The sequence below is a fragment of the Athene cunicularia genome (assembly GCF_003259725.1).
Source record: "Athene cunicularia isolate RWA chromosome 4 unlocalized genomic scaffold, athCun1 chr4_part3, whole genome shotgun sequence".
Lineage (NCBI taxonomy): Eukaryota > Metazoa > Chordata > Aves > Strigiformes > Strigidae > Athene > Athene cunicularia.
This window is the reverse complement of record NW_020799100.1, coordinates 12,940,397-12,967,147: the sequence shown is the minus strand read 5'-3', so window position 1 is coordinate 12,967,147 and position 26,751 is coordinate 12,940,397. Positions and strand designations below refer to the sequence as shown.

The window sequence follows — 26,751 nt, the reverse complement described above, 5'->3', positions numbered from 1 at the left end:
GTTTTTAAAAGCTATTAAAAGAACCATGGATGAGGATTAAACAAAAACCCAAAGGAATATCATCATAACGTACTTCTAAGGAGCTCTAGCAGGAAGCTGATTTTTGGCTGTGTTTTGTAAAAAGGCATTCCTCATTGTGCCAGGACAGGGTGGTTATGCTGGGTGTGTGGCCGCTCCAAGGAGGCGAAGTGGGTGGTGAATTCAGCCCTAATTTTGCAGTGACTGGTGTGCGCAGCCCAGCCGGGCAGCTGTGGGCTGTGGAGCAGCACTGCCTGGTGCTGTGAAATCGCTTGGCTGGAGAAGTTGGTGGAGCAGCAGTGCCCATGGCAGCATGTGGCCGCAGCCCCGAGGAAGCTCTCGAATCGGGAAATCGGCTGGTAAGCCACTGCTGACAGGGCTGTGGTGTTCCTGCAGAGGGAAAATGATGACGGGTCGATTGAAGTGGCTCTGCGGGGAGTTGTGGGCACTATCATAAAAACTGGAAGCTGCCTGTAGCTTCCAGTCATACAAATTAGATATGACAGTCATTAATAATTTGGCTTTATCCTAACCCGTAGTACCCGAAGGAACCTGAGCAGAAGATTTGCACTGAGCAGTTTGCCTTCCAGCAGTGTCAGGCAGAGCTGTAGGTCTGAAGCACCTTTGAGATCCCACTTGGGAATACTGCTTTGGGGGATCCTGGGCGGTAATTGCACCCCTGGGATGTCACTGATAGGCAAAGGTCAGTTCTCTGCTGAAGGAGGAGCATTGCTGCAAGGAATTTTAGATGAATGATGGCTTTCTTCCAGCCTGGAGGCAGAGCGGGGCAGCTGAGGCACTGCGCTGCAGAGGCAGCTTCAGAGGCGGTGGGGCAGAGCAGAGCTTGGGGTCTCTGGGCACCTCAGCTGTATTTCTGTCCCTCGATACACCTTTTGTTTCTTAGGTTTTTACATGTCTGGGGTATAATGGAGCAGTGTCATGCTCCCACCAGGTGCGTTTCTGTCACTGCCTGGTGGGGCAGGAGGAAGCGGAGGGGAATGATGCGCAGAGGTGATGGGGGTCGGGGATAGAGCAGGATCAGCCTCAATCATGACAGCTCAGCCCTCATGTTATCCCTGTGCCATGGATGGGGCAGTCGGTGCAACTGCTTCTCCCCATCATTTGTACAACCCTCCTTGTCTGGCATTACCTACGCTCCCTTTGTGGGCTCTGGAAAGGTGCCTGCATGCCCAGCCCTATGAGGCCTCATTTCTCAGGTGGGCTGGATGCAATAACATGATTTTCTGGGCTGAGTGTTTCTTATTATGCCTGTCATACCCTGATTTCTGAGCCTGCTGTGTTCCCTGGGTGTACCAGGAGGGCAGGCACAGCACAGGCCCATTTCCTTAATGACCAGCAGTGAATTGCCTGCACATGTGCAGTGCAGATTTGAGACGCCCTCTGTGGTTTTGTTTTGTGGGTTTGTTGTTTTCTTTTTTTTTTTCTCTGCGGATTTTCCTCGTTGGATGAGGTGTTCTCCATTCGTGGAGTCCCTGCCCAGCTGAGCCCCCACCAGAGCCACGTCCTCCCATCAGCATACAGCCTTTATTTTGTGCTCCAATAATTCCAAGGCAACTCTGCTCCCCTCTGAGTTTAGGAGAGATTTACTGAGTAGGCATGTGAAGATGCTCTGGGGCAAAATGGAGGTGCCTGGGCACCGCTGCCATCTCTCCCAGGGTAAGGACATGTGGCTGAGAAAGGACAAGCATCCTCTGCCCCAGCACCAGGCAGTGCCTTTTAGTGGGGACTGGGCTGCAAAGCAGCCTGCTGAGGTGTGGAGCTGGCCTCTGCCTGACGCTGCTCTCGCCCAGCCAGGGTGAGGGAGAACAGCGGGCAAACACAGCCTCTGTGGCTCCCCTCGCCCAGGTTCCCCAGGAGCAGTGGTGCTGGCGGGGGGGCCACTTGCATAAGCCATGAATGCAGCAGCCGGTGCAGGGAGGTGAAGGGCAGAGCACTGAAAATCCACACAGCCTCCAGCAAGGGCTCCCTGGCGCAGGAGCTCTGCTCGCTGACACACATCCGCAGGTCCCCATCTGCAGCTGCTGCTGCCTGCAGATCCCTCCCTTCCCTGAGAACCCCACGGGGGGCTGCCACATCTGCTCCACTCCCTGCCAACAGCCCGGTGTGGGGACATGGGAGCAGAATTCTGCCTCCCTGGGGCTTCCTTGTGTGGCTGGGAGGCAGCCGGGGAGGTGAGGGGTGGCAGGGAGTCTGTGGTGCCAGCACAGGGGGGACACAGCCCAGAGATGCTTCTGCCTGCCCAGCACCCGGGTTGGGCCTCGGGATCTCGCCGCTTTGGCCAGTGGCACGTGGAAGGGAGAAAGCTGGCTGGAGAGCGTGTGGGCAGGCGTGATGAGTGTCTGGGTGGGACACGTGGGTCTAATTTGCAGGTGTGTGAGGTGGGGTGGTGGCACCTGGGCAGGGGATCGATGCTGGGATGGAGCTGAGGAGCACAGACTGTGTGGGGCGGGAGCACGGGCGGCTCCAGCTCAGCCAGGAGGGGAGGGATGCAGGGAGCTCTTGTGGAGGGGCCATGCTGGGCAGCAGTGGTGTCGACAGGTTCCTTGAGAGGTGGGACAGTGCCAGGCAAGTGTCACTATCCTGGTTATTTTGGCACCCATACTCTGCTGCTGATAGCGTCCTGCAGCATGGGGCAAGGACATCGTCCTACTGCCCAGGGCAGCTGCGGGGCTCACCCGGGCGGGGCAGGGGCAGGGCTGGCCCCCAGGCGCTGGGGACAGGCGCTGCAGGTGTGGACACACGCAGGGTTTGTGTCTGCACCCACTCGTGCAGCCCATGCTTGCCTACTCCCACAGCTGCCTGCCTGGGCGGTGGCAGAGCCAACGAGCACCCATGGGTGGGAGGGTCCGGCCAGGGATCCTGGCTCCTTCTGCAACTCTTTGATTCTTCCCAGAGCAAGTCTGCTGTTAATTCCTTCCATCTCTCCACAGTATCAGCAGTCCACTCCGAGCCGGGCCATTGGTAGGCGGGCAGCAGCAGGCAGCTGGCAGGCTGTGAGGAGCGGTGGCACATCTCCCTGCACCTGTGCTCCCAACTCACCCAGCAGAAGGTGTGGCTGGGCTGCGCGCTCCTGACTTCTGTCCCTCCTGCTCCGTCTGTTGCCAGTGGGCAAATCAGAGGCTTGGCATGATGAGGATGCCCTGAGCCCTCGCCCCAGGAGCTTCAGGCCTGGATGTTGGTGCTGTTCCTCCCGGACGATGTGGCTGATACTCTGGAGGAGCCCTCTCTTGCCCCCTGTTCTCCAAGTGCCTGAGCTGGTGGCCGGCTGGGACCTGCGTCTCACCCTCTGGGTCCTGAGCTTCGCCTCGGCAGTTGTGCGGATGGAGGGCCAGGTCTACTCGCCGACTGTCAACACGCACTATGGGAAGTTACGGGGGGTGCGCGTGCCACTGCCCAGCGAAATCCTGGGGCCTGTGGACCAGTACCTGGGGGTGCCTTATGCTGCCCCCCCCATTGGGGAGAAGAGGTTCATGCCCCCTGAGCCGCCACCATCCTGGTCAGGCATCAGGAACGCTACCCACTTCTCGCCAGTCTGCCCCCAGAACATCCACAACGCTGTTCCTGAGATCATGCTGCCCATCTGGTTTACCTCCAATTTGGATATTGTGGCCACGTACATCCAGGACCCCAACGAGGACTGTCTGTACCTCAACATCTACATCCCCACGGAGGATGGTGAGTCCCCACTGGGGTGCCCGCAGGAGGGCGGGGGGGGGCCACTCCGCCCTCCCCTAGCAGTGGTTGGTCTCACCTGGGTGTTGTGTTTGAAGCATGTGGTTGTGGACCCTGCAGCATGCTGTCTGTTTGTGGAAAGCTTTCTCTGGCCACGCAGCTCGCCCTCTTGCCCTCAGCTGCCATTTCTGTCTCGCGTGCTCCTGCTCCTCCACACCTCCCAGTCCCCCACCTCCACCTCCATGGCATCGTCACGGGTTCCTCTCTTGTGTTGCTAAATCTGAATCCGACTCTCTGACCGCAGATCCACAGAGCGACAAGCTGGTTTGTGCTCCCCAGGCGCCGAGTGCCAGGTTCTGTCTTGAGTTGGTTCGGGTTCGTCCTTCCTCCCCCCTTCCCACCCTCCCCAGGTCCATGCGCTAGTTGTGGGCATGGGCTGCGGCTGCGGCTGGGAGGAACACTCTCTGCCTCTCCCTGGGGAGATGCTCCAGCCAGGAAGGGACCACGGAGCCCTTTTCTGGGCCCTGGTACGGACGGGAGGTTGGGGGCACTGGCAGGCACATCGCTTGGCTGCTCCCCTGTCTGCCAGCGGGATGGTGGCAGAGTGATGAGCCTGGGGTGCCGGGGACCCGCGGGGCATGGTCCCGTTGGGGTGAGGCTGAGCGGCGCTGGGTGCCTCCTTGTCTAACCTTTTCCTTTGTAGGGGATCCCACCTGAACTGTAAGTAGAGGGCAGAGGAGGCAGTGCCTGCCCATGTGCCCACCCCAGCCTCACTGCAACGGGAGCCCCCGGGGATTTTCAGCGGGCTGGAAGGGACCTGAAGCGGGTCTGCTGTGCGTGGCAGAGCAGCCTGGCAGGCCGGTGACTTCTCCCAGGCTGGCTGGCTCCACTCCTCTGTCCCTGGGGCCCTTGGCCACGGGATGCATCGTGCCTTCCTTCCTGCCCAGCACGGTTGGCCCAGAGTTTTCCTCCCACAGCGACACTCCTTCCCCACCTCCCGCGGTCCCAGGGGTGGCGGGAGGGCGGCAGCGTGGTTGTGATTGCATGCCCACTCCCGCCAGTGGAGCCTCCTGTTATTTTGTAGTCTTTTATTCATTTTACAGTAAAACGGATTTCCAAGGAATGCACCCGAAAGCCCAACAAGAAAATATGTAGGAAAGGAGGTATGTAGCAAGCCGACCGGCAGAGAGGCACAGAGAGGAAAGAGAGAGAGAGTGAGAGGGTGCCTGGCTGGCCCTCGGCCCACGGCATGCTCCTCCGGCACCTCTCTGTGCTGTCACCCAGACCACTGGTCCTCCGAGCAGCCCACCCTGCCACCCCCCATCTTCCGCTCAGAGGAGCCCCGCAGATGCTCCGTCCACCTCTGCTCCCCAGCTGGGGTCGCTGGGACCAGTGCCGGCTGGGAGTGTAGGTCTGGGGTCATGTCAGAGGAGGATGCTCACATTGCTCCAGGCCATTGAGAACAGCTTCTCCCGAGCTGAGCCCGTGCTCCCGCCTTCATTCTGCTGGCACCGGCAGCCTCCCAGCCCCTGGGTGTGAGGGGGAACCTCTGATGGCAGGAAGCACTTAAATGCACCCATCCCTTAGGGGTGTATCCCCCGTTGGGGGTGTACGGACCTGTGTGGTGGGAGACTGCAGCCCATCCTAGGCAGAGCTCTTCCCCCATTGCATCCCTGGTCATTTTGCATCCAAAGCTCCTTGGTTAAAAGCGTAAAACCTCTCCTGGCTGTGTACATGCTGCCATGTTCTGCCCCAGCCCATGGTCGCACCAAGGCTGCTCCCTGCTGCTGAGACCCCGATGCCTCTGCCAGCCCTGCCAGTGAGGATCTGCTCTCCACCCCCTGGCACAGCATCCTCCCCGAGCCCCAGCCACCCTGCAGATGGCCAAGCACCTCTAGTTCAGACACATCTCTGCTTTGCCTTGCCTCCCTCCCCAGGGTCACGCAGGGCTCATCCTGCTGCACTTTGGGGCAAGTGATTCTGTGTTCTCAGCCAGCGCCATGGGCCAGGGAGTGAAGACGTGCGAACAGGAGCTGGCTCAGCCCCTTGTCAGACACAATGCTTCTCCCGTCCCGCCACACAGCCTCGTTGCAGACAGGGAGAGCTTGGGCTGCTCTGTGAATCCCAAAGCTGGATGTGCAGGCGGTCGGGCAGCCAAGCTCTTCTGAAAAGCTCAGTGCAGAGAGGGGGTGTCTGGCGGGCAGGGACTGCTGTCCTGGGCATCCCACGGCAGAGGGGTCCCTGCATCCCAGCCTCCGCCTCCCTGCGCCCCTGGGGTTGGCAGGGCTGGCGCAGCTGGGCTTGGAGGTTTGGGGAGCGCTTTCCTTCCAGCCATTTCCCCCAGTTCTGTTGTTGGGTTTCTTTGCTTTGCTTTTCCTGTTGCTGTCCTGGCTATTCACACGCCATCTCTCTGAGTGCCAAGGCTGCCCCTGAAAGGGCTGGCGCATTAGGGAGTCTCCACACGCTGCCTCCGGAGCCGGCTGTGCCAGCGATCACCAGCCACTTCAAAGCGCTTCCTCTCCCGGCCCTCCCACCGGCTGCTGGGGCTGGCGGACCCCCGCAGCCCCCAGCCCTACGGCTGGGGCCAAGGAAGCAGGTTCTGGGTTACGGCTGGAGAAGGGGGACAACATAAAGCATGGCGAAACACCTTGGGTGTGCTCATCTCCTGGTTTTCCCTCCCCACCGGCTCTGCTCATGGGCAGGGTTTCTTTGCAGCCCATCTGAGGTTGCCTCTGGTCACCTCCTGGGGAGCTGGTGAGGGACATGCCCTCTGCCCCCTCCGGGCTCTGCTGACTTACAGCCCAGCAGATCCCCAGTGCTGGCTGTTTGAGCATCCAGGCGTGACGTGCTGGGAATTAAAGCACCCAGACACTGGTGCTGCCCTTTGGCTCCAGCCATGACTCCCGTGGCCACTGGCTCAAATTAATTGAGTTACTTATGATGAGACATGGAGGGTCCCCTGCCCCTCGTCGTGTATCCTGGGTTAGTAATGCCTGGGGTGAGGATATTATACCTGCAGTGATGATTTCCTTGGGCTGTGTGTCATTGAACATCAGCTTGTTCTGGAATATTCTAGGTTATTATTTCTAAGGCCACATATGAATGGTGAATAAGCTGTCCTCTCACAGAGCAGGCAACTGTGCAGTATTTTGTGGTTCAAAATGCCTCGGCTCCCACTTCATTGGAATTTTCATGGTTTCTGTCACCCCTAAGTTCAGTGTATTTCATAGCAGCCAAAGGACTGAGATTTATCAGAATTTATCCCTGCGATGGAAAAACATCCCTTTTTCCCTGCTCGGCTGCCCACAATAATTCTCTATATGGAAATTTCCTACATGCCAGTGTCCTTCATACACTTTGGTCCTTTCTCTGGGAGCAAGGCAGGGCAGCAGTGCTTTGAGAATAATTAGCCATGCAGGGTGCCAGGGGAGCTGACCACCCCGAGGATCAGCTGAGGCTCAGATTTTGCTGTGAAAATAATGCTGCCCACCTGAAGAACATGTACACACACATGGTACAGCACCTATGTGCAAAACGCAGCTCTGCCCTTTGCTTTGTGCCGCCAACACTTCAAGCCTGTGCTGGGCTGTGGCAGGTGCCGGGATGCTTTCCCCTTCCCTTTACCACCAGCCTGGGCAGGCCTTGCTGCAGGGCATGAGGAGGTGGAGAGAAAAAGTGTGGCTGCTCTGCACATAGCAATCCTCACCGGTTTTTACTAGCGACTGCCCTAATCTTTCTGGCTGGTGCTGTGCGGAGTCTGCGATGCTGCAGGAACATATGTGCCAGTCCAGCGTTTTGCTTTGCTGTGAGAGGGTGGCTGGAGCTCCCAGCAGCTCCTGGGCTCGGGATGCGCTTCAGCTGCTCTGTGGGAAAAGCATTGCGGCTTCTCCGCTGCTCTGCAAGAAGTGAACTTGTCTGAGTGCTGGCTGAGGCTTCCCTATGGCTGCACAACTTCTGCAGTGCTCCCTCGCTGGAAGGCTTCTCGGCAGCCTCCTGCATAGCCTGCTGCCTTGCACAGCTGGCTGGGAGCAGTCCACCGCTCTGGTGCTCCACTTCTGCTCTGGGGAGCAATTTGCAAAGGTGAGGGTAGGTGTTCGTGCTGGCAGAGGCAGCAGAGCATGAGAAGATGCAGTGCTTTTATGGAGTGTGCTCAAGGATGGAGATAACTCCTCTGCATCACCCAGGCACAGGGAGAGGCAGGGCAGCACCGAGGTGTGCTGCAGTCCTGGAGCAAGGGCTGATGGCTAGAGGGGCCACCCGACAGAGGTCCCAGGGGAGCTGCCCCTGCCGTGGGGTTGTGCAGCAGCAGGTTCAACAGCTGTCATCAGTCCTTGTCCCATCACTTGTCGCTCCTGGAGAAGCACCTGAGCTGGTGTGGCCACCGGCATGTGGACCTCTGGGTGCATGTGGCCACCAGAGATGGTGGCAGCACTGCTGCGAGCTCCAGCTCCCTGCAGCATCGTGGGTGCTGTGTGGGAAAGGGTCTCCCGGGGAGCTTGCACTGAGGACAGGGTGCTGGGGCTGCCCGCGGCCACCCTGAGCAGACATTTGGATCCGGAAAGGTGTCGTCTCAGGCTCCTGCTCTTCTCTTAGCCACACCATGCTGAGCACAAAGGCTCCAAGGACTGAGGCTCCTTGCCCTCCTTTATCTCTGTTTGTGCTGGTGTCAGTGCTGTTGGCATGGTTTACTTAAGAGAGCATAAATCCGGCATGGATGCCCCTGTTTCAGGGAAAGCGATTTTATTTTTTACTGAACTTGAGCTTAAATCTTCCTAGAGCCTTCAGATAAGAGCGTATGCATCCTCCCTATCAGCCTGAACAATGTCACTTTGCAGTCGGCTTAAAGTGAAGCGGCACAACAGGCATTCACACGGGTTAGTGGAGGGAGTTTTTGATGGGTGAGGAGAGGAAGAGCCATGAGTCCTTTTGTTTTTTTCATCTGTGAATCCACAAGCTTAAACCCATCCCTGTGAGAGTTGCAGGACTCCGCGTGGCGGCCTTTGCCAGCGCGGAGGAAGATCTCCTGGGATGGGTGTCCTTGAACATGGCAATAACCGGTGGAGGGAGGTAATGGAGCAATGTGCAAAGGATGGCTGAGGGAAGCGAAGCTGTAATTGCTCTCACAAGCTGTGGGGCATCAGTGGGTCATTGTGGAGGTGAACAATGTACTGAGAGGCAAAAAGCCCTCTTGGTCACAGCAGCCTGTGTTGGCCATAACCCCAGCCACCCTGGCACATTTCTGCCGATGGGAAAGGCTCGTGCTTTGCATCTACCATGCGCGTGTACCACCACTGTTCCCATTCCCCCTGGTGTGCGTTACTGCGCTCCTGCTTTGCTTAGCTTCCCAGCACTGCTTTCTACTGTCCTTTCTGTGGTGCGTGAAGCTCAGGTTGCTTCAGGCTTCTCCCAGCCATCTCTAAGCTCTGGGGAGGCATTCTCCAGATGGATCCCTCCCTGCTCAGCCAGGACAGTTGCTCAGATAATAGGGATGTTGTCCACTGCCCTCTCTTACAGCCTGACAGCTCCTCATAGCTGGTGCCTTCATTCCTGTCTGCATGGAGACCTTTGTCCCCTGAAGGACACCAGGCTGGAGAGCTGCAGTCTGGCTAGTCCCAGGGCTTTAATGGCACCAGGGCCCTCGGCAGTGGGAGGGAATCTCCAGCTGCCTGTGACTGGCTTCCCAGCTCTGAAGCACGGTGCAGATGAAGGCTCACTGCCTGTGGTCTTCATTAGAGAAAAATCCCTATCCCTGAGCAATACCAAGGAGGTTGGCACATAGCACCAGTTAGCAAATATTGCATGAGTACTTAGTCATTTAAGTGCTTTCTGGGCTTGCAGCTCTTCCTGATGAAGATGCAGTAGGTCAAGCTTGCAGCCTCCTGCAAACAGGCTGGGCAGCCACACGTGCCCAGCCGAATGTTCAGCTGGCAGGTGGTCTGGGGAGGGAGTGTGCAGGAAGGACGCAGGAGGAAGGGGGGATGATGGGGTGCTGGGGCAAGAGGTGGCAGAGATGGGGTGACATTGGGTGAAAACAGAATGATATGAGGAGCCCAGGGGATGGCTAGGTCACGAAGCAGGTGGCAACGAGGCAGGGCTGGGTCATGGAAGGGGTAGGTCAGGAGGTGAACTCCAAGTTGGAGAAAATCAGGATGGCTCTGGAGACAGCTGATCCATCCCTGCCCCAGGCAGGAGCAGCTCTACCTCACCTCTTTCTGGTGTTGTGTCTCACCTGGTCTTAAACACCTCCCCAATCCACCTCTTCCAGTGGTTTCCTGCCCTTTCTGCCAGGAAGGTTTTCTTTTCATCCAGCTTCAACCTGCCTCGTGTAGCTCCAGGCCTGCCTGTGCTCTGCACAGTGGAGAGGGAGCTGCTCTTCCACCTCACCGCAGGGGCCTTTCATGTGTCAGGATGGTGCTGTAGTTCTCATCACTCCTCTGCTCCCAGGATTTGCAGGACCCAGCCTCCTGCAAACTTCTCTTACCTGCTGGATTTTTCTAGACTTCTGGTTGTTGCTCCTCCAGACTTTTTCCCCTCTCCATGCTGCCATCTTTATTATCCAGCACCCATGTCACCTGTGGGATCCCACTCCCAGAGTGGCAGTGAGGATGACTCCCCAGTTTTGTCTTCCTAGGCAGTTTTGTGCTCATCTTGTCATAGTTTCATCCAGCTGCGGAGCTGCCCCTCACTTGTGGGAGCCTTGCTGGAGGCTGCAGTGGAGATAGAATGGCCTGGCAGGACCTCAGTGCCCTGAGCATCTGAGGGAGGTCACTGGACAGCACAGGCACAGTGCAGGCAGTCCTGCCGGGGGGAAACCCTGCTGTCACCCCTGAGGTCACCATCACCCAGGGAACTTTTGTGGTGCAGGCATCAGGGAGCAGAGGACCACAGGTGCTGATCTGCAGCTCCAAGCACAGCCTCTTTCTGAAATTCAGGACTGCAGGGTGCAGGGATGGCACCACTCAGATCTGTGCCCACAAGGGCACACAGCCCTTTGCAGAAACAGGGCCTCGTTCCAGGTCTGTGCTGCATCTGCCCCCCACCAGCCCACAGGCCACCTCTCCCAGCCCACGTTGGCTGCGTGGAGCTCGGGAAGCACCGTGCTTGGTGCGCGCTGTTCACAACAGCATCCCACAGTGCCAGGCTGAGACTGCTGGTCTGGCCCATGCCCTGGCACCACGGATTTGCTAAGGGCCATGCAATGACTGGAAGGCATTCAGGGTGTTACAGAAACTGATATTTTTCGGGTATTGCCTTGGTCAGGGCAAGCTGGTCAGTGCCTTTGCAATCCTCAGTGAACTATGCAACTAGTCTTTTAAGAAGGGAGTTGGTACAGGACCGAGCCGAGCAGCACAGGGAAGCGCCCATCACGATGGCTCCTTGCGGTGTGCCGCGGTGGTCTCATGCTGCAGCACCGGTGGTTTGCGACGTAGCTGTGCCAGGCACTACAAAGGGCCGTGCACCGTGTGGGGGTGACGGGCAGGACCCTGGCCGGTGGTCAGTGGCCACCCAGGGCAACCCTTCACGTGGGCTCTGCTGGTGGCAGGGGATGGTTGTCCCCGGTGAGAGCAGAGCTGGGAGCAGGGCTCCTGCTTGCACCTGGGCAGTAGGAGAGGGAGCCCTGCTCCGGCACAGGGAGCTGAGGGTGCGCAAGCAGGCGGGGGCCAGGCTGGGATGCAGGAGCATCAGCAAGCGCTTTGAGAGACCGATCCACCGCTGGTGCTGATGCTGCCCCAGACCCACTCTCCTCCTCCCTGCCACCCTGACGCTCCCTGGGGAGGACCTGGGAAGGTGTCCAGGTGAAGCAGCATCCTGGCGCAGCTCCTGGGGCAGCTCTGCCCACGCCCTGCACCGCCCTGGCTCTGGGAGAGGTGCAGTGTGAGTAGCCAGCAGTGCTGTGGGGCGCAAGCCTGGCCCCACTGTCTCTGCTATCATGCTATTTTTGAATTCTCTTTTGTTGTTTTTTTTGTTTTGTTTTGTTTTTCTTTTTCTTTTTGTTCTGTCTCCTCGTGTTTGGTCCCTAGGAGCCAGCGCTAAGAAACAGGGCGAGGACTTAGCGGATAATGACGGTGATGAAGATGAAGGTATTTCTGTGCTCGAGCCTGCCACTGCATGACATGCAAAAGCAACTCTGTTTGCCCGCCATCCGCTGCCATCCCCAGGGAGCCCTGTGTGTGTCCGTCTGCCGTGCCAGGCAGCTGCGCGGGGCGGGGGGCAGGCTGGCCGGCTGTGCAGGGCGCCCAGGCCCTTCCCCTCCTCGGGACTGGGGGGGAAGCTCATGGGGGGTTTTTTGCTTTAGGAGAAGTTTGCTCTCGCTCTGCTTGAGCGAGGGCAGGGAGGAAGCATGGCAGCTTGGGAGGAGAGTAGCCCTCGGGCACCTGGGCCCATTTCACCCCGAGCCTGGTCACATCCCACCTCCAGCCTCATACCTCCGGAGTCGGTGACATGCAGCTGGGAGCCAGCAACCTCCCCCTCCACCCTTGCCCAGCCCCGCTGCAGGCACTGCTGCAGGGTGGCCATGCCAGCAGCATGGCACCCTTTGCACCTGCAGGGTACCTGGCTGTGCCCAGGAGACCCCAGATCCTCTCAGATGTGGTTTCTGTTAACTTCTCTCCTTCTCCACCCAACACAAGCAAGGTCTTGCTTGCAACCAGAGCAGCAGCACCAGCCAAGGCAGAAAGAGTGGGCTTTCCAGTGGATGGGATTCTGTACGCCAGGGCTAAGCAGGCTGCAGAATAAGCTATTTTTAGTAAAACAGGGTTGTCCATCTGCAGGGTATGGATTTGGTGTGTTTGGCTGAAGGGATGTGAAGAGGAGGCAGGAGGAAGGGTCGGCCAGGGTGCAGCCCTAACATGCCGAAGACAGTAAAACCTCATGGTGTGCAGGAGTCCCAGGGCAGCTCGAGCATGGCCTGGCAGATGGCATTTAGGATCTGGGAAACAGATGAAAAGCTTTTTCCTTGGCAGTACCAAAACCCCATTGTTTCCTCCCACTAACCTGTGCCCCAGGATCTCTTGTACCAGGGCGTAAACTGGCATTCAGCCTGTCTCAACTGTGTTAAATCCTCACACACTAAAATGCGCTGCAGCTATTAGGAGCTGTTTATTCCCTGGTACGTCTCCGCACATTGCTGCCATCCTGCTGCAAGGATGTCCCTTTGTGTGTCGGTGGGAACGTGTAGCAGGGATGAGAGGCCCCAGGCACAGGCACCAGTGTTTCTGCCCTTCGCATTTCAAGCAGGTGGCCCTGGGAAGAGTTGTCCTGCCGTAGCTCTGCTGCACAGGCAGTGTCTGTCCCAGAGGAACCGTGAGCACTTTTTGCTCCCCAGGTTTGTATCCTGGCGACAGGAAAAGAGCCATCACAGGTTTTGCCATATCCTGGCATTCTCCTGAAGGGAAGAGGTTTTTTATACGGAAGGGAGACCACCCTTAGCCATACCACAGGCCACAGCCAGAGGTGGGGACGGCCAGAGGCACCTGCAGCTGCCTGTGATGGGCAAGCTGTGGGGAGGAGTGGACGTGCGCAAGGGTTAGGTGGGTGCAAGGGAGCATGTCCATCTTGGCCAGGCATCCCTGCTGAGTTGGTGTGGCTGTGCCCTGTGGGGACCATGGTGGGGTGGCTGCCGGGACGGCGCAGTGCACTGTTGAGGGAGGCAGGCAGAGAGCAGCGGCTGGCCGGGGGCAGCCAGGGCCGAGCAGCCCCAGCAGGCAATGTCAGCCCTCCCGAGCAATGCGCTGGGTGTGGATGAGCATGAGAGAGGACAAAGTCCATCGATGCTGGCTCGCCAGCCCAGGAGAGCGTTGGGCACTTCAGGCATGTGGGACCTGGCACCGTCTCCACAATGGATGCAACTGTCTCCTCCATGTAACATGGGCAAGATGTACCAGGAGCCAAGCATGGGTGTTCTGCCCTTGCACCTGGGCTTGGCTCCATGAGGGGACCCAGGCCAGTGGGGCAGAAGGGGCAGGATGTCCCCCGGACAGGGCCAGATGAGAGAGGAAGTGTGGCTGCTCCCTATCCCCTAGGCTCCTGCAGTCCTTCCTCCCCGGCCCTCGGGGTCCCATTCCCCATCCTCACTCCATGCCTCATGCCCTGTCCTTATCTGGACACCGTGCTCACTTTCCTGACACGCACACGTGCACACACTGTCTGCCTCATCACCATGTCTGTGTCTGGGCACTGGGGTGCCATGGGTTCTCATCCAGGCAGCTGGCAGGTTTCTGCCTTCCCAGGGGGATGGAAAGGGGATTGCGGGAGAGTCAGACATTGGAGCACCCACCAGTGCCCCCCCCCCTTCCAGGTCCTGCACACCCCCATCCCTGCCCCCCTGCAATGCCAGCTTCTGGGACTCCTGGAGCCAAGGGCTTGGGTCCAGCCAAAAATGGGACATGGCGCTGCATCCCAGGGCTGGACTCTGCAATTCCCTCCTGCAGTGGAGGTGCCGCTGGTCTGGCTTCCACATGCGGCCAGAGCCCGACTCTGGGGAGAGCAGCTGGGTCCAGCCAGCATCTCTCCCACATGTTCTGAGACCCCTGAGGGGACAGCAGTGTGGGGACGGCACAGCGGCTGCTGCCACCCAGAGAGGGGCTGGTGGGGTTATTTCAGTAGTGGTCAGCTTTGGAGGTCCACACTGTGGCCCCCAGGGGAGCGCTGGGTTTGGCTCCTAAGCCCCCTCCCTGGTCCTGGCAGCTGGCATTGCCCTTGTCCTTTGTCTGCCTGTCGGGCAGGGTGCTGCAGCCGTTGGCAGGGTCCTGTGTTTAACCGCCTCTCCTTCCAGACATCCGGGACAGCGGGGCCAAGCCGGTGATGGTGTATATCCATGGCGGCTCATACATGGAGGGCACGGGGAACATGATAGATGGCAGCGTCCTGGCCAGCTACGGGAACGTGATTGTCATCACCCTGAACTACCGCGTTGGAGTGCTTGGTATGGGCTGTGCTGACAGCAGTGGGAAGAGGCCCCGTGGCTGACCGGGCTTGAACCAGCTGGGAAAGGGGTGGGGGGAGCGTGGGGCCCAGCAGGATGGGGGCTGCACTGCAGGCACGGCCCCTGCCCTCTGCCCTGGTCACCGAGTGAAGTGCCACATGGCAGTGCCCACAGCAGGCAGTCGCAGCGTGGTCTGGCTCCTGGCACCGGCTCCCCCCCAGGCTCATTTACACAACCTGGCTCAGCTGAAAGCAAATATTGGTCTGCGGTTAGATAAATAAATAATAAATGTGTTTGCCCAGCATCTCCTCCTCAGAGGGCTCGGAGCGGTGAGCTGCCAGCGGGTACTGCCTGGCTGCCCTGGGGACCTGGCAGCTCTGCCTCCCCAGGGCATGGGCTGCCTCCAAGCTGGTTTTGCTGCCGGGACCCCTACAGCCACCCACTGTGGCCTGGTTGCCTGCAGAGGGGTGTCACCAAAGGGTCTTAAGTGCCATACAGAGGAGGGTGGCAGTCCCATTTTCACAAGCACTGGTGACCTAGAGAGATGAAATGAGGACATAGGGTCAAAAGGAAGTGTATATCCCCTGCCTGCTGCAGCAGAAACCCCCAGAGGCCGGGACACAGATTTGCCTGGAGCATCACTGCTGCCTCTCTTAGTAGCAGGGAGAAGCCCAGACGGTACCTGAGGCAGTACATCCCTTTGACGGACTCCAGACCCCATAGTCTCTTGGGGAAGATGGCAGTTACCTGGTAGAAAATAGGTTTTTCAGTAAAAACAAACCTATTCAAGACCTTTCAATATTAATAGTCAGGCCTTTGAGGTGGATAGGTGCAAATTTAAGAGACATAAGTCACAATACGAACTAAAACTTAAATGGAGCCATTGTCATCTCCATTGAAGTGCTACAGCATGTCCAGCCAGAGCACCTCCAGTGCTGGAGCAACGCCAGCGCCGCTCCCTGCTGTCGGGGTTACCCACCTGGATTTTACCTTACAACCATGGTTTTGGCTTCCTGCTTTGAGTCAAAGCAAATTAAACACTGATAGCTTATCTTGTGGGTTCTCTTTGCTATTGAAAGCATTTCTCTGCATCTTCCTCACTGAGAGCCTTTGTATTTTAAGCTGCAGTCAGTTTGTCTCTGCCCAGCCCACCTCCTTACATTTATAGAGCCTCCTCCGAGCCACGCTGGTCCATGGAAAGCATTGGCTGTGCACACACTCAGCCTGCCTGCAGCCACTGAGGCTTTCTCAGCTTCCCTTGGAGCATGCGTGAGACTTCTTCACTCTTTATTAGCACAGGTGGTGGCCCGGGTAGGACAGGGCTTTGTGCCAATCACCCTGTCACTGCTTGCAGTTGGCTGGAGAGGATCCCCAGGGCTTGCAGCTGCACTCACGGCCTTTTGCCCCTCTGTGCTGTGCAGAGGGTGACTGGAACTCAGTGATGTCCCTGCTCCAGCTTAGCACTCACAGGACAATCTTGGTAGCGGAGTCTCATGTTGTGGTGGGACAGGGTCCCATAGAAGCTCCCGTAGGCCTGAGGAAGCGGGGTGAGAGGTCAGGACACCACCTGCTTCCTCATCCCTAATCAGGCTCCCCTTTGCCCGCAGGGTTCCTGAGCACAGGGGACCAGGCTGCCAAGGGCAATTACGGGCTGCTGGACCAGATACAGGCACTGCGCTGGGTCAGCGAGAACATCGCCTTCTTTGGGGGAGATCCCTTGAGGATCACCGTCTTCGGCTCCGGCATCGGTGCCTCCTGTGTCAGCCTGCTCACCCTCTCCCACCACTCTGAAGGTAGGTGCCAGCTGTGCCCAAGGATGCAGCTGCGAGGAAGCGCCCTGCTGATGCTAACCTGGGGAAGGGAGCCTGCCTGGGTACTGCTGGCCACCCTAGCAAAGTCAGGGCTGCTTTTTAATGAGTCACTGGTGAGAACCTGACCTTTTGCCAGGAAGCAAAAACCTTCCCACTGTGGGCAGGGAGAGGCCAGCAAGAGCGCACATGGGAGCCAGGGCTGGAGCTGGTGCTCCTGGCGTGCAGGGTGCAGTCCGGGGTCAGCACCTGGGTGTGGGGAGAGGTGGGGACCCCTCCTTGCAGCGCCCTGCCCAGGCACCCAGGCTCACCCACGTTCAGTTGTGGAGGGGGTGTAGGGTGTGTAGGATCATGCAGGGCACCAGGAGCATGGATCTCAGTGCTGTGTTAGGGAAGACATTCCTACTGGAATAGAGGGGAAGCCAGACCTAAGCCTGGGGAGGGATGGAGGGTCACACCTTGCAAGACTGGGAGAGCTGGAAGTGCTGCAACTAGCAAAATACAGGTGAAAGTGATATGATTGACATCTATATAATACAGCAGAGTGTTTACTCTAGATAAAGAAAGAAATTATTTACACTAAAAGATTGTGTTGGCATAAGAGCACATGCATGTAAACCAACTGCAAAGACATGTACATTAAGCACTGAGCAAAAAAAATTAACCAAGGGAGTAAAGGTGTTCTTGATAAAGTTCCTAAAGGAAATCACGGGAGCGAAGCCTGAACTGTGGTCCACAGAGGACCAGCCTGCCAGGGACTTGGTCACAGGGGCTTTATATGAGGGTGCAGCCCTCTTCCAGTGCTGGGTCCCCAAGCGTGGTGCAGAGGAGAAGGGGATGTGTATGGACAGTGGACATGGGTGTGAGTCTGCACCTCAGACACACACAGAACTGCAGTTGGAGCTGTTGCAAAGAGCTGCAGCCCTCCTCAACATCCTGGGAAGCACACAGGAATAAAGGAGACCTTCAGAACCTCAGCAGGGCTGATGGCACGGCGGAGGGAGTATGGAAGGAGACTGGTGCTGGTGAGGCTGCCAGCAAAGTTGAGCAGCTTTCCTCCAGCCCTGGGAGCTGTCGATGGACTGATTGCCCTGATATTGAAAGCAGGAATGATCTCAGCCCAGGCTGCTGCGAAGGCGGCTGCACCAGCACCAGCATCACAGTCTGCTTGGTAGGATTCGATGTGGAGGTTTGCAGGTGCTGCGGTGAGAGGTGACAGAGCCTGTGCTCGTGGTAGGAGTGAAGGACAGCACCCACTGAGCCCAGACCTGGCACAGGGCTCGTAGGATGCTGGCAGTTCACCATGGAGTCAAAGGCAAGCCCAAAACAGCTCTCTTCTCCCGGATTTTTCAGCTGCCCTTTTGGTTAAACCTGCCTGATTCTGGCAAACCACTTGCCCTGTGGTGAGTCCACCCCACGCAGAGACCCATCACCATGCCGGGCTCTGCTTCCCACTGATGGCCTTTCCCAGGGACAAGAGTGGGGCTGACCGGCTGCCTGTGCCTGCTGCCCATCCCTGCTGCCCATCAGTGTGCCCAGTGGTCACAGCTGGCTGCCAGCCTCTCCTCGGACAGGCCAGCGAACTGCCATGGCTGCCATGGCCCATGGGATCAGAGTATGCAGAGGAGCTCCAGAGCCTCCTGAGTGGTGGGATATCCCAGGTGGGCTCTGGAGCCCACCAGTGCCCCATGCTCCCTCTGTGCTGGAGCCCGTGGCACAGAGAGGACCAGCCCGCCCCGTGCGGAGTGCTCCTGCTCTCAGGGTGGCTGCTCCCACTGCTGGGCTCCCCTTGGTGGCCCAAGGACCAGAGTTCTGAGGGATGCTTTGCCCCACAGACCCAACAACAGAGGCATGTCTGGACCTGGTGGTGCTTCCCAAAAGCTGGCAGGTTGGGCACTCTCACATTAAGTCCATGGCGGTCCCTGGTCTTCTAACTGCCCTGCAGCCTGCTGGCTCTGCTATCACTGTCACTGGCCCTGCCATATTTGAGTAAAGCAGGGAGAAACCAAAAGGGAGGTAAAGCCGAAGTGATCCAGCTCTGGCAGTGTGTGTGGAGCTGCTGTTGCCCTCTCAGGATACACCTGTTCTGGGTAAGCTCCTACCCTGCCACCCAAGGGCGCTTAGAACACTTGTGCTCAGTCCGTGCTCCTGCGCGAGTGCCTGGTGCCTGAAGCCAGCCCCTCCGTCATCCCGCTCCCCCCGTGCCAGTTCCTGAGCAGGATGTTCTTGGGGCTGTGCCCCATCCTCTTCAGGTGACTTGGGCAAATATTAACAGGTATTACAATACAATAAGTTCAACATGGAAAATGTGAGTTAACACCTACAGAGCTGCTTCCCAGTGTTGCAGTGCCAGAGCAGGGCAGGACCAGGGGCTTCCCCCACCGCTTCTGGGGTTCCTGGGGTAGGATTCCCAGCTACCCAGAGCCATGCGGAGCAGGCAGCAGCTCTCTAGCCCACAGGAGATGCTTTGGATGGCTAAAGCTGGAGGATGCTTCTCTTGTGTTAGATGGTAAATCGAGCAGTGTGTAGGAAAGACGCATGGGTACACTCATAGTGGACTCGTTTCTGAGCAGCGGGCAGAGCAGGGGATGATCTGCAGCTGTGGGAGCCTGTGTGGGGCCGTGCCATTCCTGTGTGGATACCTGGGGCTCTGTGTGCCCACCTGCCCCTGCGCAGGCACCCTGGGCAGCGTGGACACAGGGGTGAGGAGTCTTTTACAGGCTAAGAGCTCCTACAGGAAGAAAAAGGGTTTTCTCTGCCCATACTGAGTGTGAAAGGCCACAGAGGGGATGCTGGGCGTAATGCATTTGTGATGCCTGGTAGGGTGTTCTTCTGCATCATGGGAGTGCCTGGGATCATGGAAAGGTGCTCTGGGGCCAGGAGTCTCCTCTCTGAGATTGGGTGCTTCTGGCAAGGCAGCTCCAAGGCTTCAGACTGTTTTTTGTGGCCAGATGGTGACACCTCTTTAGAAGCAGGACCATGTGCTTGGCTGCCCAGGAGGCCCCTACCACATGTATGGGCCTGGGATGGAGGGAGCAACACGGGGAGAGGCTGGGGGTGAGTTGGAGGGGCTGCTCCCCAACTTTGCAGACACAAAAAATACTCTTGTATCAGTATAGCACTTCTCAGGTGACACTAGGCTTTCTGCCACTAAACCCTGCACCTGCATGCCATGTCCTTTGCTGCCCCACCCAGCCCCAACACTTGTGTGTGGTGCCCCCTGCATCGCAGCGGTGTTGGGTGCCCAGCACCCTCTCTGCTGTGGCAGGGGAGCTGCTGCTGGCTGTAAATGCCGTGAGGTGGGAGGGGAGCACTCGGTACTGCAGTCAGTGTTGCATCAAAGCCATAAAATGACCTCAAAAACAGCCCTGCACCAGAGCACCTACCTCCCCAGGGACAAGGCATCTGGCTTTGGAGCATGGCAGGGAAGCTGTGCTGAGATGCAGCCTGCAGACCAGGCGGGTTTGTTTTTATGGTATCAAAAGAAAACTCATAGTAATCAAGAGCTATTAATGAAGCTGCTAATTTGTGCCTGCTCTGCCAGGCGCTGCAAGAGACAGACGCTGGAGGCTGGTGCAGCGCACGCTGTGTCTGGCTGCCGGGGAGACCCGTGACTCCCCTGCCAGCCTCAGCCCTTGTAGGCGGGTGGGTTCCTCGCCAAGGACCAAAGTGCTGCTTCTCTCTCCCCAGCCGGCCATACCAGGGCAGGAGCAGTCATTGCCAGGCAAACCTCTTGTGCTTCCTTTGCCCTATCTCCCACTCTGTGAGGACTGCTGCCCTTCACTGCCAGCTCCGGGGATGCTCAGACCTCAGCTGAACAAGGCATCTAGCACCCTGCTTTGAGCAAGCCTTGGCCCAGACAACCACAGAGGTGTGTCCAGTCTGTGCAAAGCAAAGGGGAAATCAGGAGCTGGTGGCAGCCTGCAGCACCGGGCACCCTCCAGCAGAACCCTGTCCCAGCTTGGCTCCACTGTGCCACGGCAGCCAGCTCTACAGAATGCAGGGAGCATGAGGACCCTCACCTCAGAGGGGAACAGGCAGGGAAAGCAGAGCTGCATCTTCCTGCCTGGGCTCCAGCAGGCTGGAGGGCTCTAGGGTGAGCTGCAGGGTGGTGATGCCTCCCTGGGATGCTCATTGGGCTTCAGCCGGTGCTGGCATGGAGGGAGACGATGTGGCAGGTCTGGGCTCTCGCATACTGGGTCCTCGTGGGTCAGGATATGGCCGTGCAGAGACACAGTGAAGGGGCTCCATCAGGGAAGTAACAGGCTGTTGATGACAGCAGCTGCCTGTGCTTCCCCAGGCAGGGGCAGGCAGGGGGCAGAGCCCAGCCCGGTGCCTCTGCCTGGGAAGTGATGCTGCTGGCAGGGAGTAATAGCTGCTGCTGGGACAGCATCTCCTGGGAGCCAGGGAACCCCCATCCTGGCTCTTTGGCACGTGGATGATGGTGCAGAGCAAGCAAACCCATGGCCAGTCTCCAGCCTGTAGACTGGGTACGGCTTTCTAGGGCACCAGGAGGTGACAAACAGAGCTTGTGACTTCTCTTTGTCCGAGCGCATGGGACTGTACGTCAGGTACTTGGCAGAGCAAGGACTGTGCGTGCAGACAAGAGCTATGGACATGGTGGCCAGGAGCCAGGAGCCTCCAAACACTTCTGCTGCAGGAAGGTGCATGCTGCCCTGCAGGGCAGCACGGCCTTGGCTGCACAGGGGGTCTCACACGGGTGCCTCCGCATTTCAGGGGGGCAGGGGCAGCCCTGTGGACACCATGCTGCTGTACCAGCACCACTTGGGGACCATCTGAGACAGTCTGTCGTGGTGAGCAAGTGCTGGGGTCCAGTGAGGGCACAGGCAGCGCTTGGGGTGCAGGAGAGGACTGGCTGGAGGGTAGGGACCCCAGGGTGCACCCCGAGCCCAGCTGCCTTTCACCGCCCCGGAGGCTCCACTTCCTCGCCGCCCTTTGTATTCTGCGCACAAGCGCCATTGACATGGGGCTGGAGCGCAGCCACGCATTCCTCCGCCTGGGCCAGGGCCTTTGTGGCCCCGTTTTCCAGGGCGAAAGTCCACTCCCTCTGTGTTCCCGGTGGCAGAAAGGCCCTCTTTGTGCATCTGGCAGCGTGCTCTCGCAGGGCCGGATTGGCACCGAGCAGCCCCAGCTGGGCAGGAAGCGGCAGGGAGGGGGGTGAGGGGGACCCTGACAAAGCGGTGGGGTGGGACATGCAGGGTTAAGTGTCCCCAAGCAGGCGTTAACCCTCCCGCTGCTGCCAGCCTGCAGCCTGGCTGCTCAGTGAAGCCAGTGCCACCCTGGGCTGGAGGATGGCGCTGAGCCAGGGGCAGCATGTGCCCCTCAGGGGCTCAGGAGTCCTTGGAGGGGCAGGGACGGGGTGGCCTGCTCGACAAGGCCAGGCTGCGATGCAACCATGGCCCCTCTCCTCCCCGCGCTGGGCCAGAGGGCTGCCAGGCCATCCCCGGCAATGGGATCCTCAGGGAGCACAGCAACCCTTGGTTGCTGCCAGGAGCACCCACTGTGTGCCCAACTGTCACCCTGCCACCCTCGTGGTGGCCCTGAGCTGAGCCCCCCATGTGAGCCCGGCTCAGTGTGCAGCGCAGCCTGGGTCAAGGCCAGGAGCAGGCTGGAGTGCTGGGTCCTTGCAGGGGTCCAGGAGCATCGATGCCTTTTCCACAGTGCATCCTGCACTGCAGCGCTGGGGTGTTGAAACAGCTCACCCCGCTGCGAGCTTCCTCCACTCCTTGCCTGTCTTGCAGGTCTCTTCCAGAGAGCCATCATCCAGAGCGGCTCCGCGCTCTCCAGCTGGGCGGTGAACTACCAGCCCGTGAAGTACACCAGCATGCTGGCTGACAAGGTGGGCTGCAACGTGCTGGACACAGTGGACATGGTGGACTGCCTGCGGCAGAAGAGTGCCAAGGAGCTGGTGGAGCAAGACATCCAGCCGGCTCGCTACCACGTGGCCTTCGGGCCGGTCATTGACGGGGATGTGATCCCGGACGACCCAGAGATCCTGATGGAGCAGGGCGAGTTCCTCAACTACGATATCATGCTGGGGGTCAACCAGGGCGAGGGGTTGAAGTTCGTGGAGGGCGTGGTGGACCCTGAGGATGGCGTTTCAGGCAGTGACTTTGACTACTCAGTCTCCAACTTTGTAGACAACCTGTATGGCTACCCGGAGGGCAAGGACACCTTGCGGGAAACCATCAAGTTCATGTACACGGACTGGGCCGACAGGGACAACCCCGAGACACGTCGCAAGACTCTGGTGGCCCTCTTCACCGACCACCAGTGGGTAGAGCCGTCGGTGGTGACAGCTGACCTGCATGCCCGCTATGGCTCCCCCACCTACTTCTACGCCTTCTACCACCACTGCCAGAGCCTGATGAAGCCTGCATGGTCTGACGCGGCCCATGGGGATGAGGTGCCTTATGTGTTCGGGATCCCCATGATTGGCCCCACAGACCTCTTTCCCTGCAACTTCTCTAAGAACGATGTCATGCTCAGCGCTGTGGTGATGACCTACTGGACCAACTTTGCCAAGACAGGGTGAGTGGGAATAGGCGCTGTGCCTGGGGGGTCTGCATCCCTCGGGAGTGTGCTGAGGGGGGGGTGTCATTCCTGGCATGCGACACTGAGGCCCCCGTGCACAGAGTCTGTGTGCTGCACCTTCACTGGGGTCAGAGCATCAACACACAGTGAGAGGCTGAGAGTGTGGCCAGCCCTCGGGACAGGACCCCACCGAGCACAGGGGTGGGGAGGTTGGTTGGCTGTGGTTGTCGTGGGTGAGACTTGACCCAGGATTGGGTGCTGCCCAGCCATGCAGGACCTTTCGCCAGCCCATCACTGGCAAAGGTTCCCTCAGCCTCCATCTCTGCATCCACCTTTCCCTCCTTGCCTCTCCAGCTTTTCCCCGTGCTAGCTCTGTTTTGCCTGTGTTTCGCAGGGACCCCAACAAGCCCGTCCCCCAGGACACCAAGTTCATCCATACAAAGGCCAACCGGTTTGAGGAGGTGGCCTGGTCTAAGTACAACCCCCGCGACCAGCTGTACCTGCACATCGGACTGAAGCCACGGGTACGCGACCACTACCGGGCCACCAAGGTAGCTTTCTGGAAGCACCTGGTCCCACACCTGTACAACCTGCATGATATGTTCCACTACACCTCCACCACCACCAAAGTGCCGCCACCTGACACCACGCAGAACTCCCACATCACCCGCCGGCCCAACGGCAAGATCTGGACCACCAAGCGCCCTGCCATCTCACCTGCCTACAACAGTGAGAACGGGAAAGAGAAGTGGAGCCCGGAGCAGGAGGCAGGCACTCTGCTCGAGAGCCCCCGCGACTACTCCACTGAGCTGAGTGTCACCATTGCCGTGGGCGCCTCCCTCCTCTTCCTCAACGTGCTGGCCTTTGCTGCCCTCTACTACCGCAAGGACAAGCGCCGGCAGGACACACACCAGCAGCCCAGCCCCCAGCGTGGTGCTGCCAACGACATCGCTCATGCGCCCGACGAGGAGATGCCCTCCTTGCAGGTGAGCCAGGGGCACCATGAGTGCGAGGCTGTGCCGCCCCACGACGCCCTGCGCCTGGCTGCTCTGCCCGACTACACCCTCACCTTGCGCCGCTCTCCGGACGACATCCCTCTCATGACCCCCAACACCATCACCATGATCCCCAACTCGCTGGTGGGGCTGCAGACCCTGCACCCCTACAACACCTTCACTGCCGGCTTCAACAGCACGGGGCTCCCACACTCACACTCCACCACCCGGGTATAGCTGCCCGCCGCCGGCGCACACGCATGCACACACGCACACGCACGCAGCAGACACTGGCAGAGGGACCGGTGGGGCCGACGGAGCCCCCGGACGGAGGGGCAGCACCCACGGACGGTGTGGCACTGAGCCCGGAGACCTGTGGGGTCCTGGCACAGCCAGATGCCCTGCTCTTGCCCCAGCGCTTTCTTTTGTTCCTATCTTAACTTTTGAGAAGTGCTTTGATTCTCCTGGCTCCCGGCCGGAGGGCCCTGTGGGTCGCCCCGGGGCACTGATGGGGTGCAGGGGAGACACAGTGTAGCCCCTGTGCCCGTGCACCGGTGCGGGCGGCCAGGGGGGACCCTGCTGGCAGCAACCACGGGGCTCCCCACACCGTGGCTGTGCCTCCTCCCCATGGGGCAATTGCATCCCCAGCGCTCCACCTGCTGAGCACCCCGGGACTGATGAGGAGTGGGGCCGGGCATCCCTCTTGGCCGGTGCCCGGGCATCTCCAGGCAGCTTGGCATCCCGAGTGCCCTGGAAAAGGCTCCTTCACTGTCTTGAGAAGTGGCCCCAAGCCATGGTGCTATAGGCAGAGGGAGCGGGCAGGGTCTGGGGACTCAGCCTCGTGCTGGGTGCGGGCGCTGGGGCTGGTGCCGGGGCTTGGGGACCCCGGGAACCCTGGGAGCGGTGCCCCAGGCTGGAGACTTGGCACCTCTGCCCCTCTTTGCGCTGCAGAGAATCTCTTTTGTGTCAGTCGTTTCTCTTTGCAGAGACATTTTTTAAGCAGATCTTTAGTTCTTTACACACTAACGGAGTCGCCGCGTTTTGTCCTTTGTAAAGATTTTAAAACCAAGTGTTCTTGATATAAAATAAAAAGCCAGTTAGAAGCCAGTGTGTGCACGCGGTGCCGGCCCCCCGCGGCCCCCGCCTGCCGCGGGCGGGCACCAGGCAGGGCACTGCCTCCTGCGCCGCGGGGCCGCCCTCTTTTGTATTTTTGATATTCTCCCTCCTCTGTCACCCATGCCCACGTATCTCAGCCAAATAGCCCACCCGACGGCCCGCCTGCGAGCACCCCCCACCCTGGCCCACCCCGCTGCCACCACCAGCCAGTGCCACCCACCGCCCCACATGGGCATCACCTGCTGTGAGCACCGTCTGCCCACCCCCATCAACCCAGGGCAGCCCCCCGGCACAGTGTCCCAGTGCTCCCCACCCTGCCCTGCTCCCCTGGGAGCAGCCCACGTCCCTTCACCACTGCCCCAGGCCACGGGGTGCCCACCCTGCCTGGAAGCTGAGCCAGCCGTTTGCAGCCTGCGGCAGGGGCGGGCAGTGCTGCGGGGCTGGCGGGAGCAGGGTGAGCGGTGCACCGACCACCACTCTGTCTCCCACCTCGCTCCCGCTGGGGCCTTTTCCCCTGTCATAGGGTGACCCCAGCTCTGGGATCCAGGGCATGCGGCCAGGGTAGATACCTGGGCGCCTGCTCAAGCAGGGCTGCTGGGGGTGATGCAGCCTGCATGGGGCTGGGAGCAGCCACCCCCGGGGCTGGAGCACCTGCTGGGCTGTTGGTGGCCACCAAACTGCACGCAGCTGTGGGTAGCGGGGCTTTAGGTGAAGGGCTTTGGTGTAGGTGGGCATGGAGAAGGAGCTGCCCAGGAGCCCACACAGGGCACCCCAGTCTCAGCCCCCCGCAGTGGGCACTGGCACCCGGGGCCTGGAGAGGCAGGAGGAAAGGACGGGTCCTTGTGGGGACACTGTACCCCGTCCCTGTGCAAGACGGTCCGGCTGGCAGACGCTGCCCACGCTGGCGGCCGTGACGCACCGGTGCCGGCTGGCCCTACTGCCTGGGGCCAGAGCACCCCCCATCCCGGCCCTGCACCCTGCCCTGGCCCCCACCCCTCGGGCAGGGCTGAGGGTGAGGATGCTCGTTGGAGAATGTATTTATACCCTGTCACCTGCGCAGAGTAACAAATTCCAAATAAAACAGAAGTGATATTTTTAATAGCGGTGTGTCTTGCCTCTTCTTGGAGCATGCAGGGGCCGGGGGCTCCCAGGCTGGGTGGGGTGCCCTGTGCTGGCTCAGAGCCCCCCTGGCCATGGCCGTGCCTGCTGGCAGGGGGTCCAGACGGTCTCCATGTCCCTGGCACCCACCCTGCAGAGGCAGCAGGAAGATGCCGGTACCGCCCCAGCAGGTCAGGGTGCTGGACCCCCAGCACAGCATGCATGCAAACCAGCACGGTGTGACCCAGGACAGCCAACACTGGGGGCCACCGTGGGCAGATCCCTGCATGCCCCCAGCCCTGTTGGACGCCCCCCCGCCAGCGCTGGGATCCGATGTAGAATCTCATCTGCCCCACAGCCCCCTCCTACCGAGTTCCCCCCCACACCCCGCATTTCCCAGCCCAGCTCCCCTCCCCCTGCTTGCCAACCAGAAAAGCTGCTGGTTTCATTTCTTTTTAACGTAATTTCAACTGGAGTTGCCATGGAAACCAGGCATGAGGCCTGAATCGCCTCCAGGCAGCATGCAGGCAGTAGAGCCAGGGCC

General features: G+C 59.4%; 1 protein-coding gene across 4 annotated transcripts; it reads left to right on the top strand.

Annotated features, from left to right (window-relative positions):
• Positions 1 to 26,208, top strand: NLGN3 (neuroligin 3). Of its 4 annotated transcripts, XM_026848443.1 has the most exons (8): positions 1 to 377; positions 2,970 to 3,714; positions 4,815 to 4,874; positions 11,733 to 11,792; positions 14,486 to 14,635; positions 16,243 to 16,428; positions 22,206 to 22,995; positions 23,393 to 26,208. In XM_026848443.1, the coding sequence occupies exons 2-8, from the start codon at positions 3,237 to 3,239 to the stop codon at positions 24,228 to 24,230; spliced, it is 2,562 nt and encodes an 853-aa protein (XP_026704244.1). In that variant the 5' UTR covers positions 1 to 377; positions 2,970 to 3,236; the 3' UTR covers positions 24,231 to 26,208. The 4 variants fall into 4 exon arrangements, with proteins under 4 accessions (XP_026704244.1, XP_026704243.1, XP_026704246.1 ...); XM_026848442.1 differs by lacking the exon at positions 1 to 377 and having other exon boundaries at positions 1,473 to 3,714; XM_026848445.1 differs by lacking the exons at positions 1 to 377; positions 4,815 to 4,874 and having other exon boundaries at positions 1,473 to 3,714.
• Positions 26,209 to 26,751: the final 543 nt, after the last annotated feature.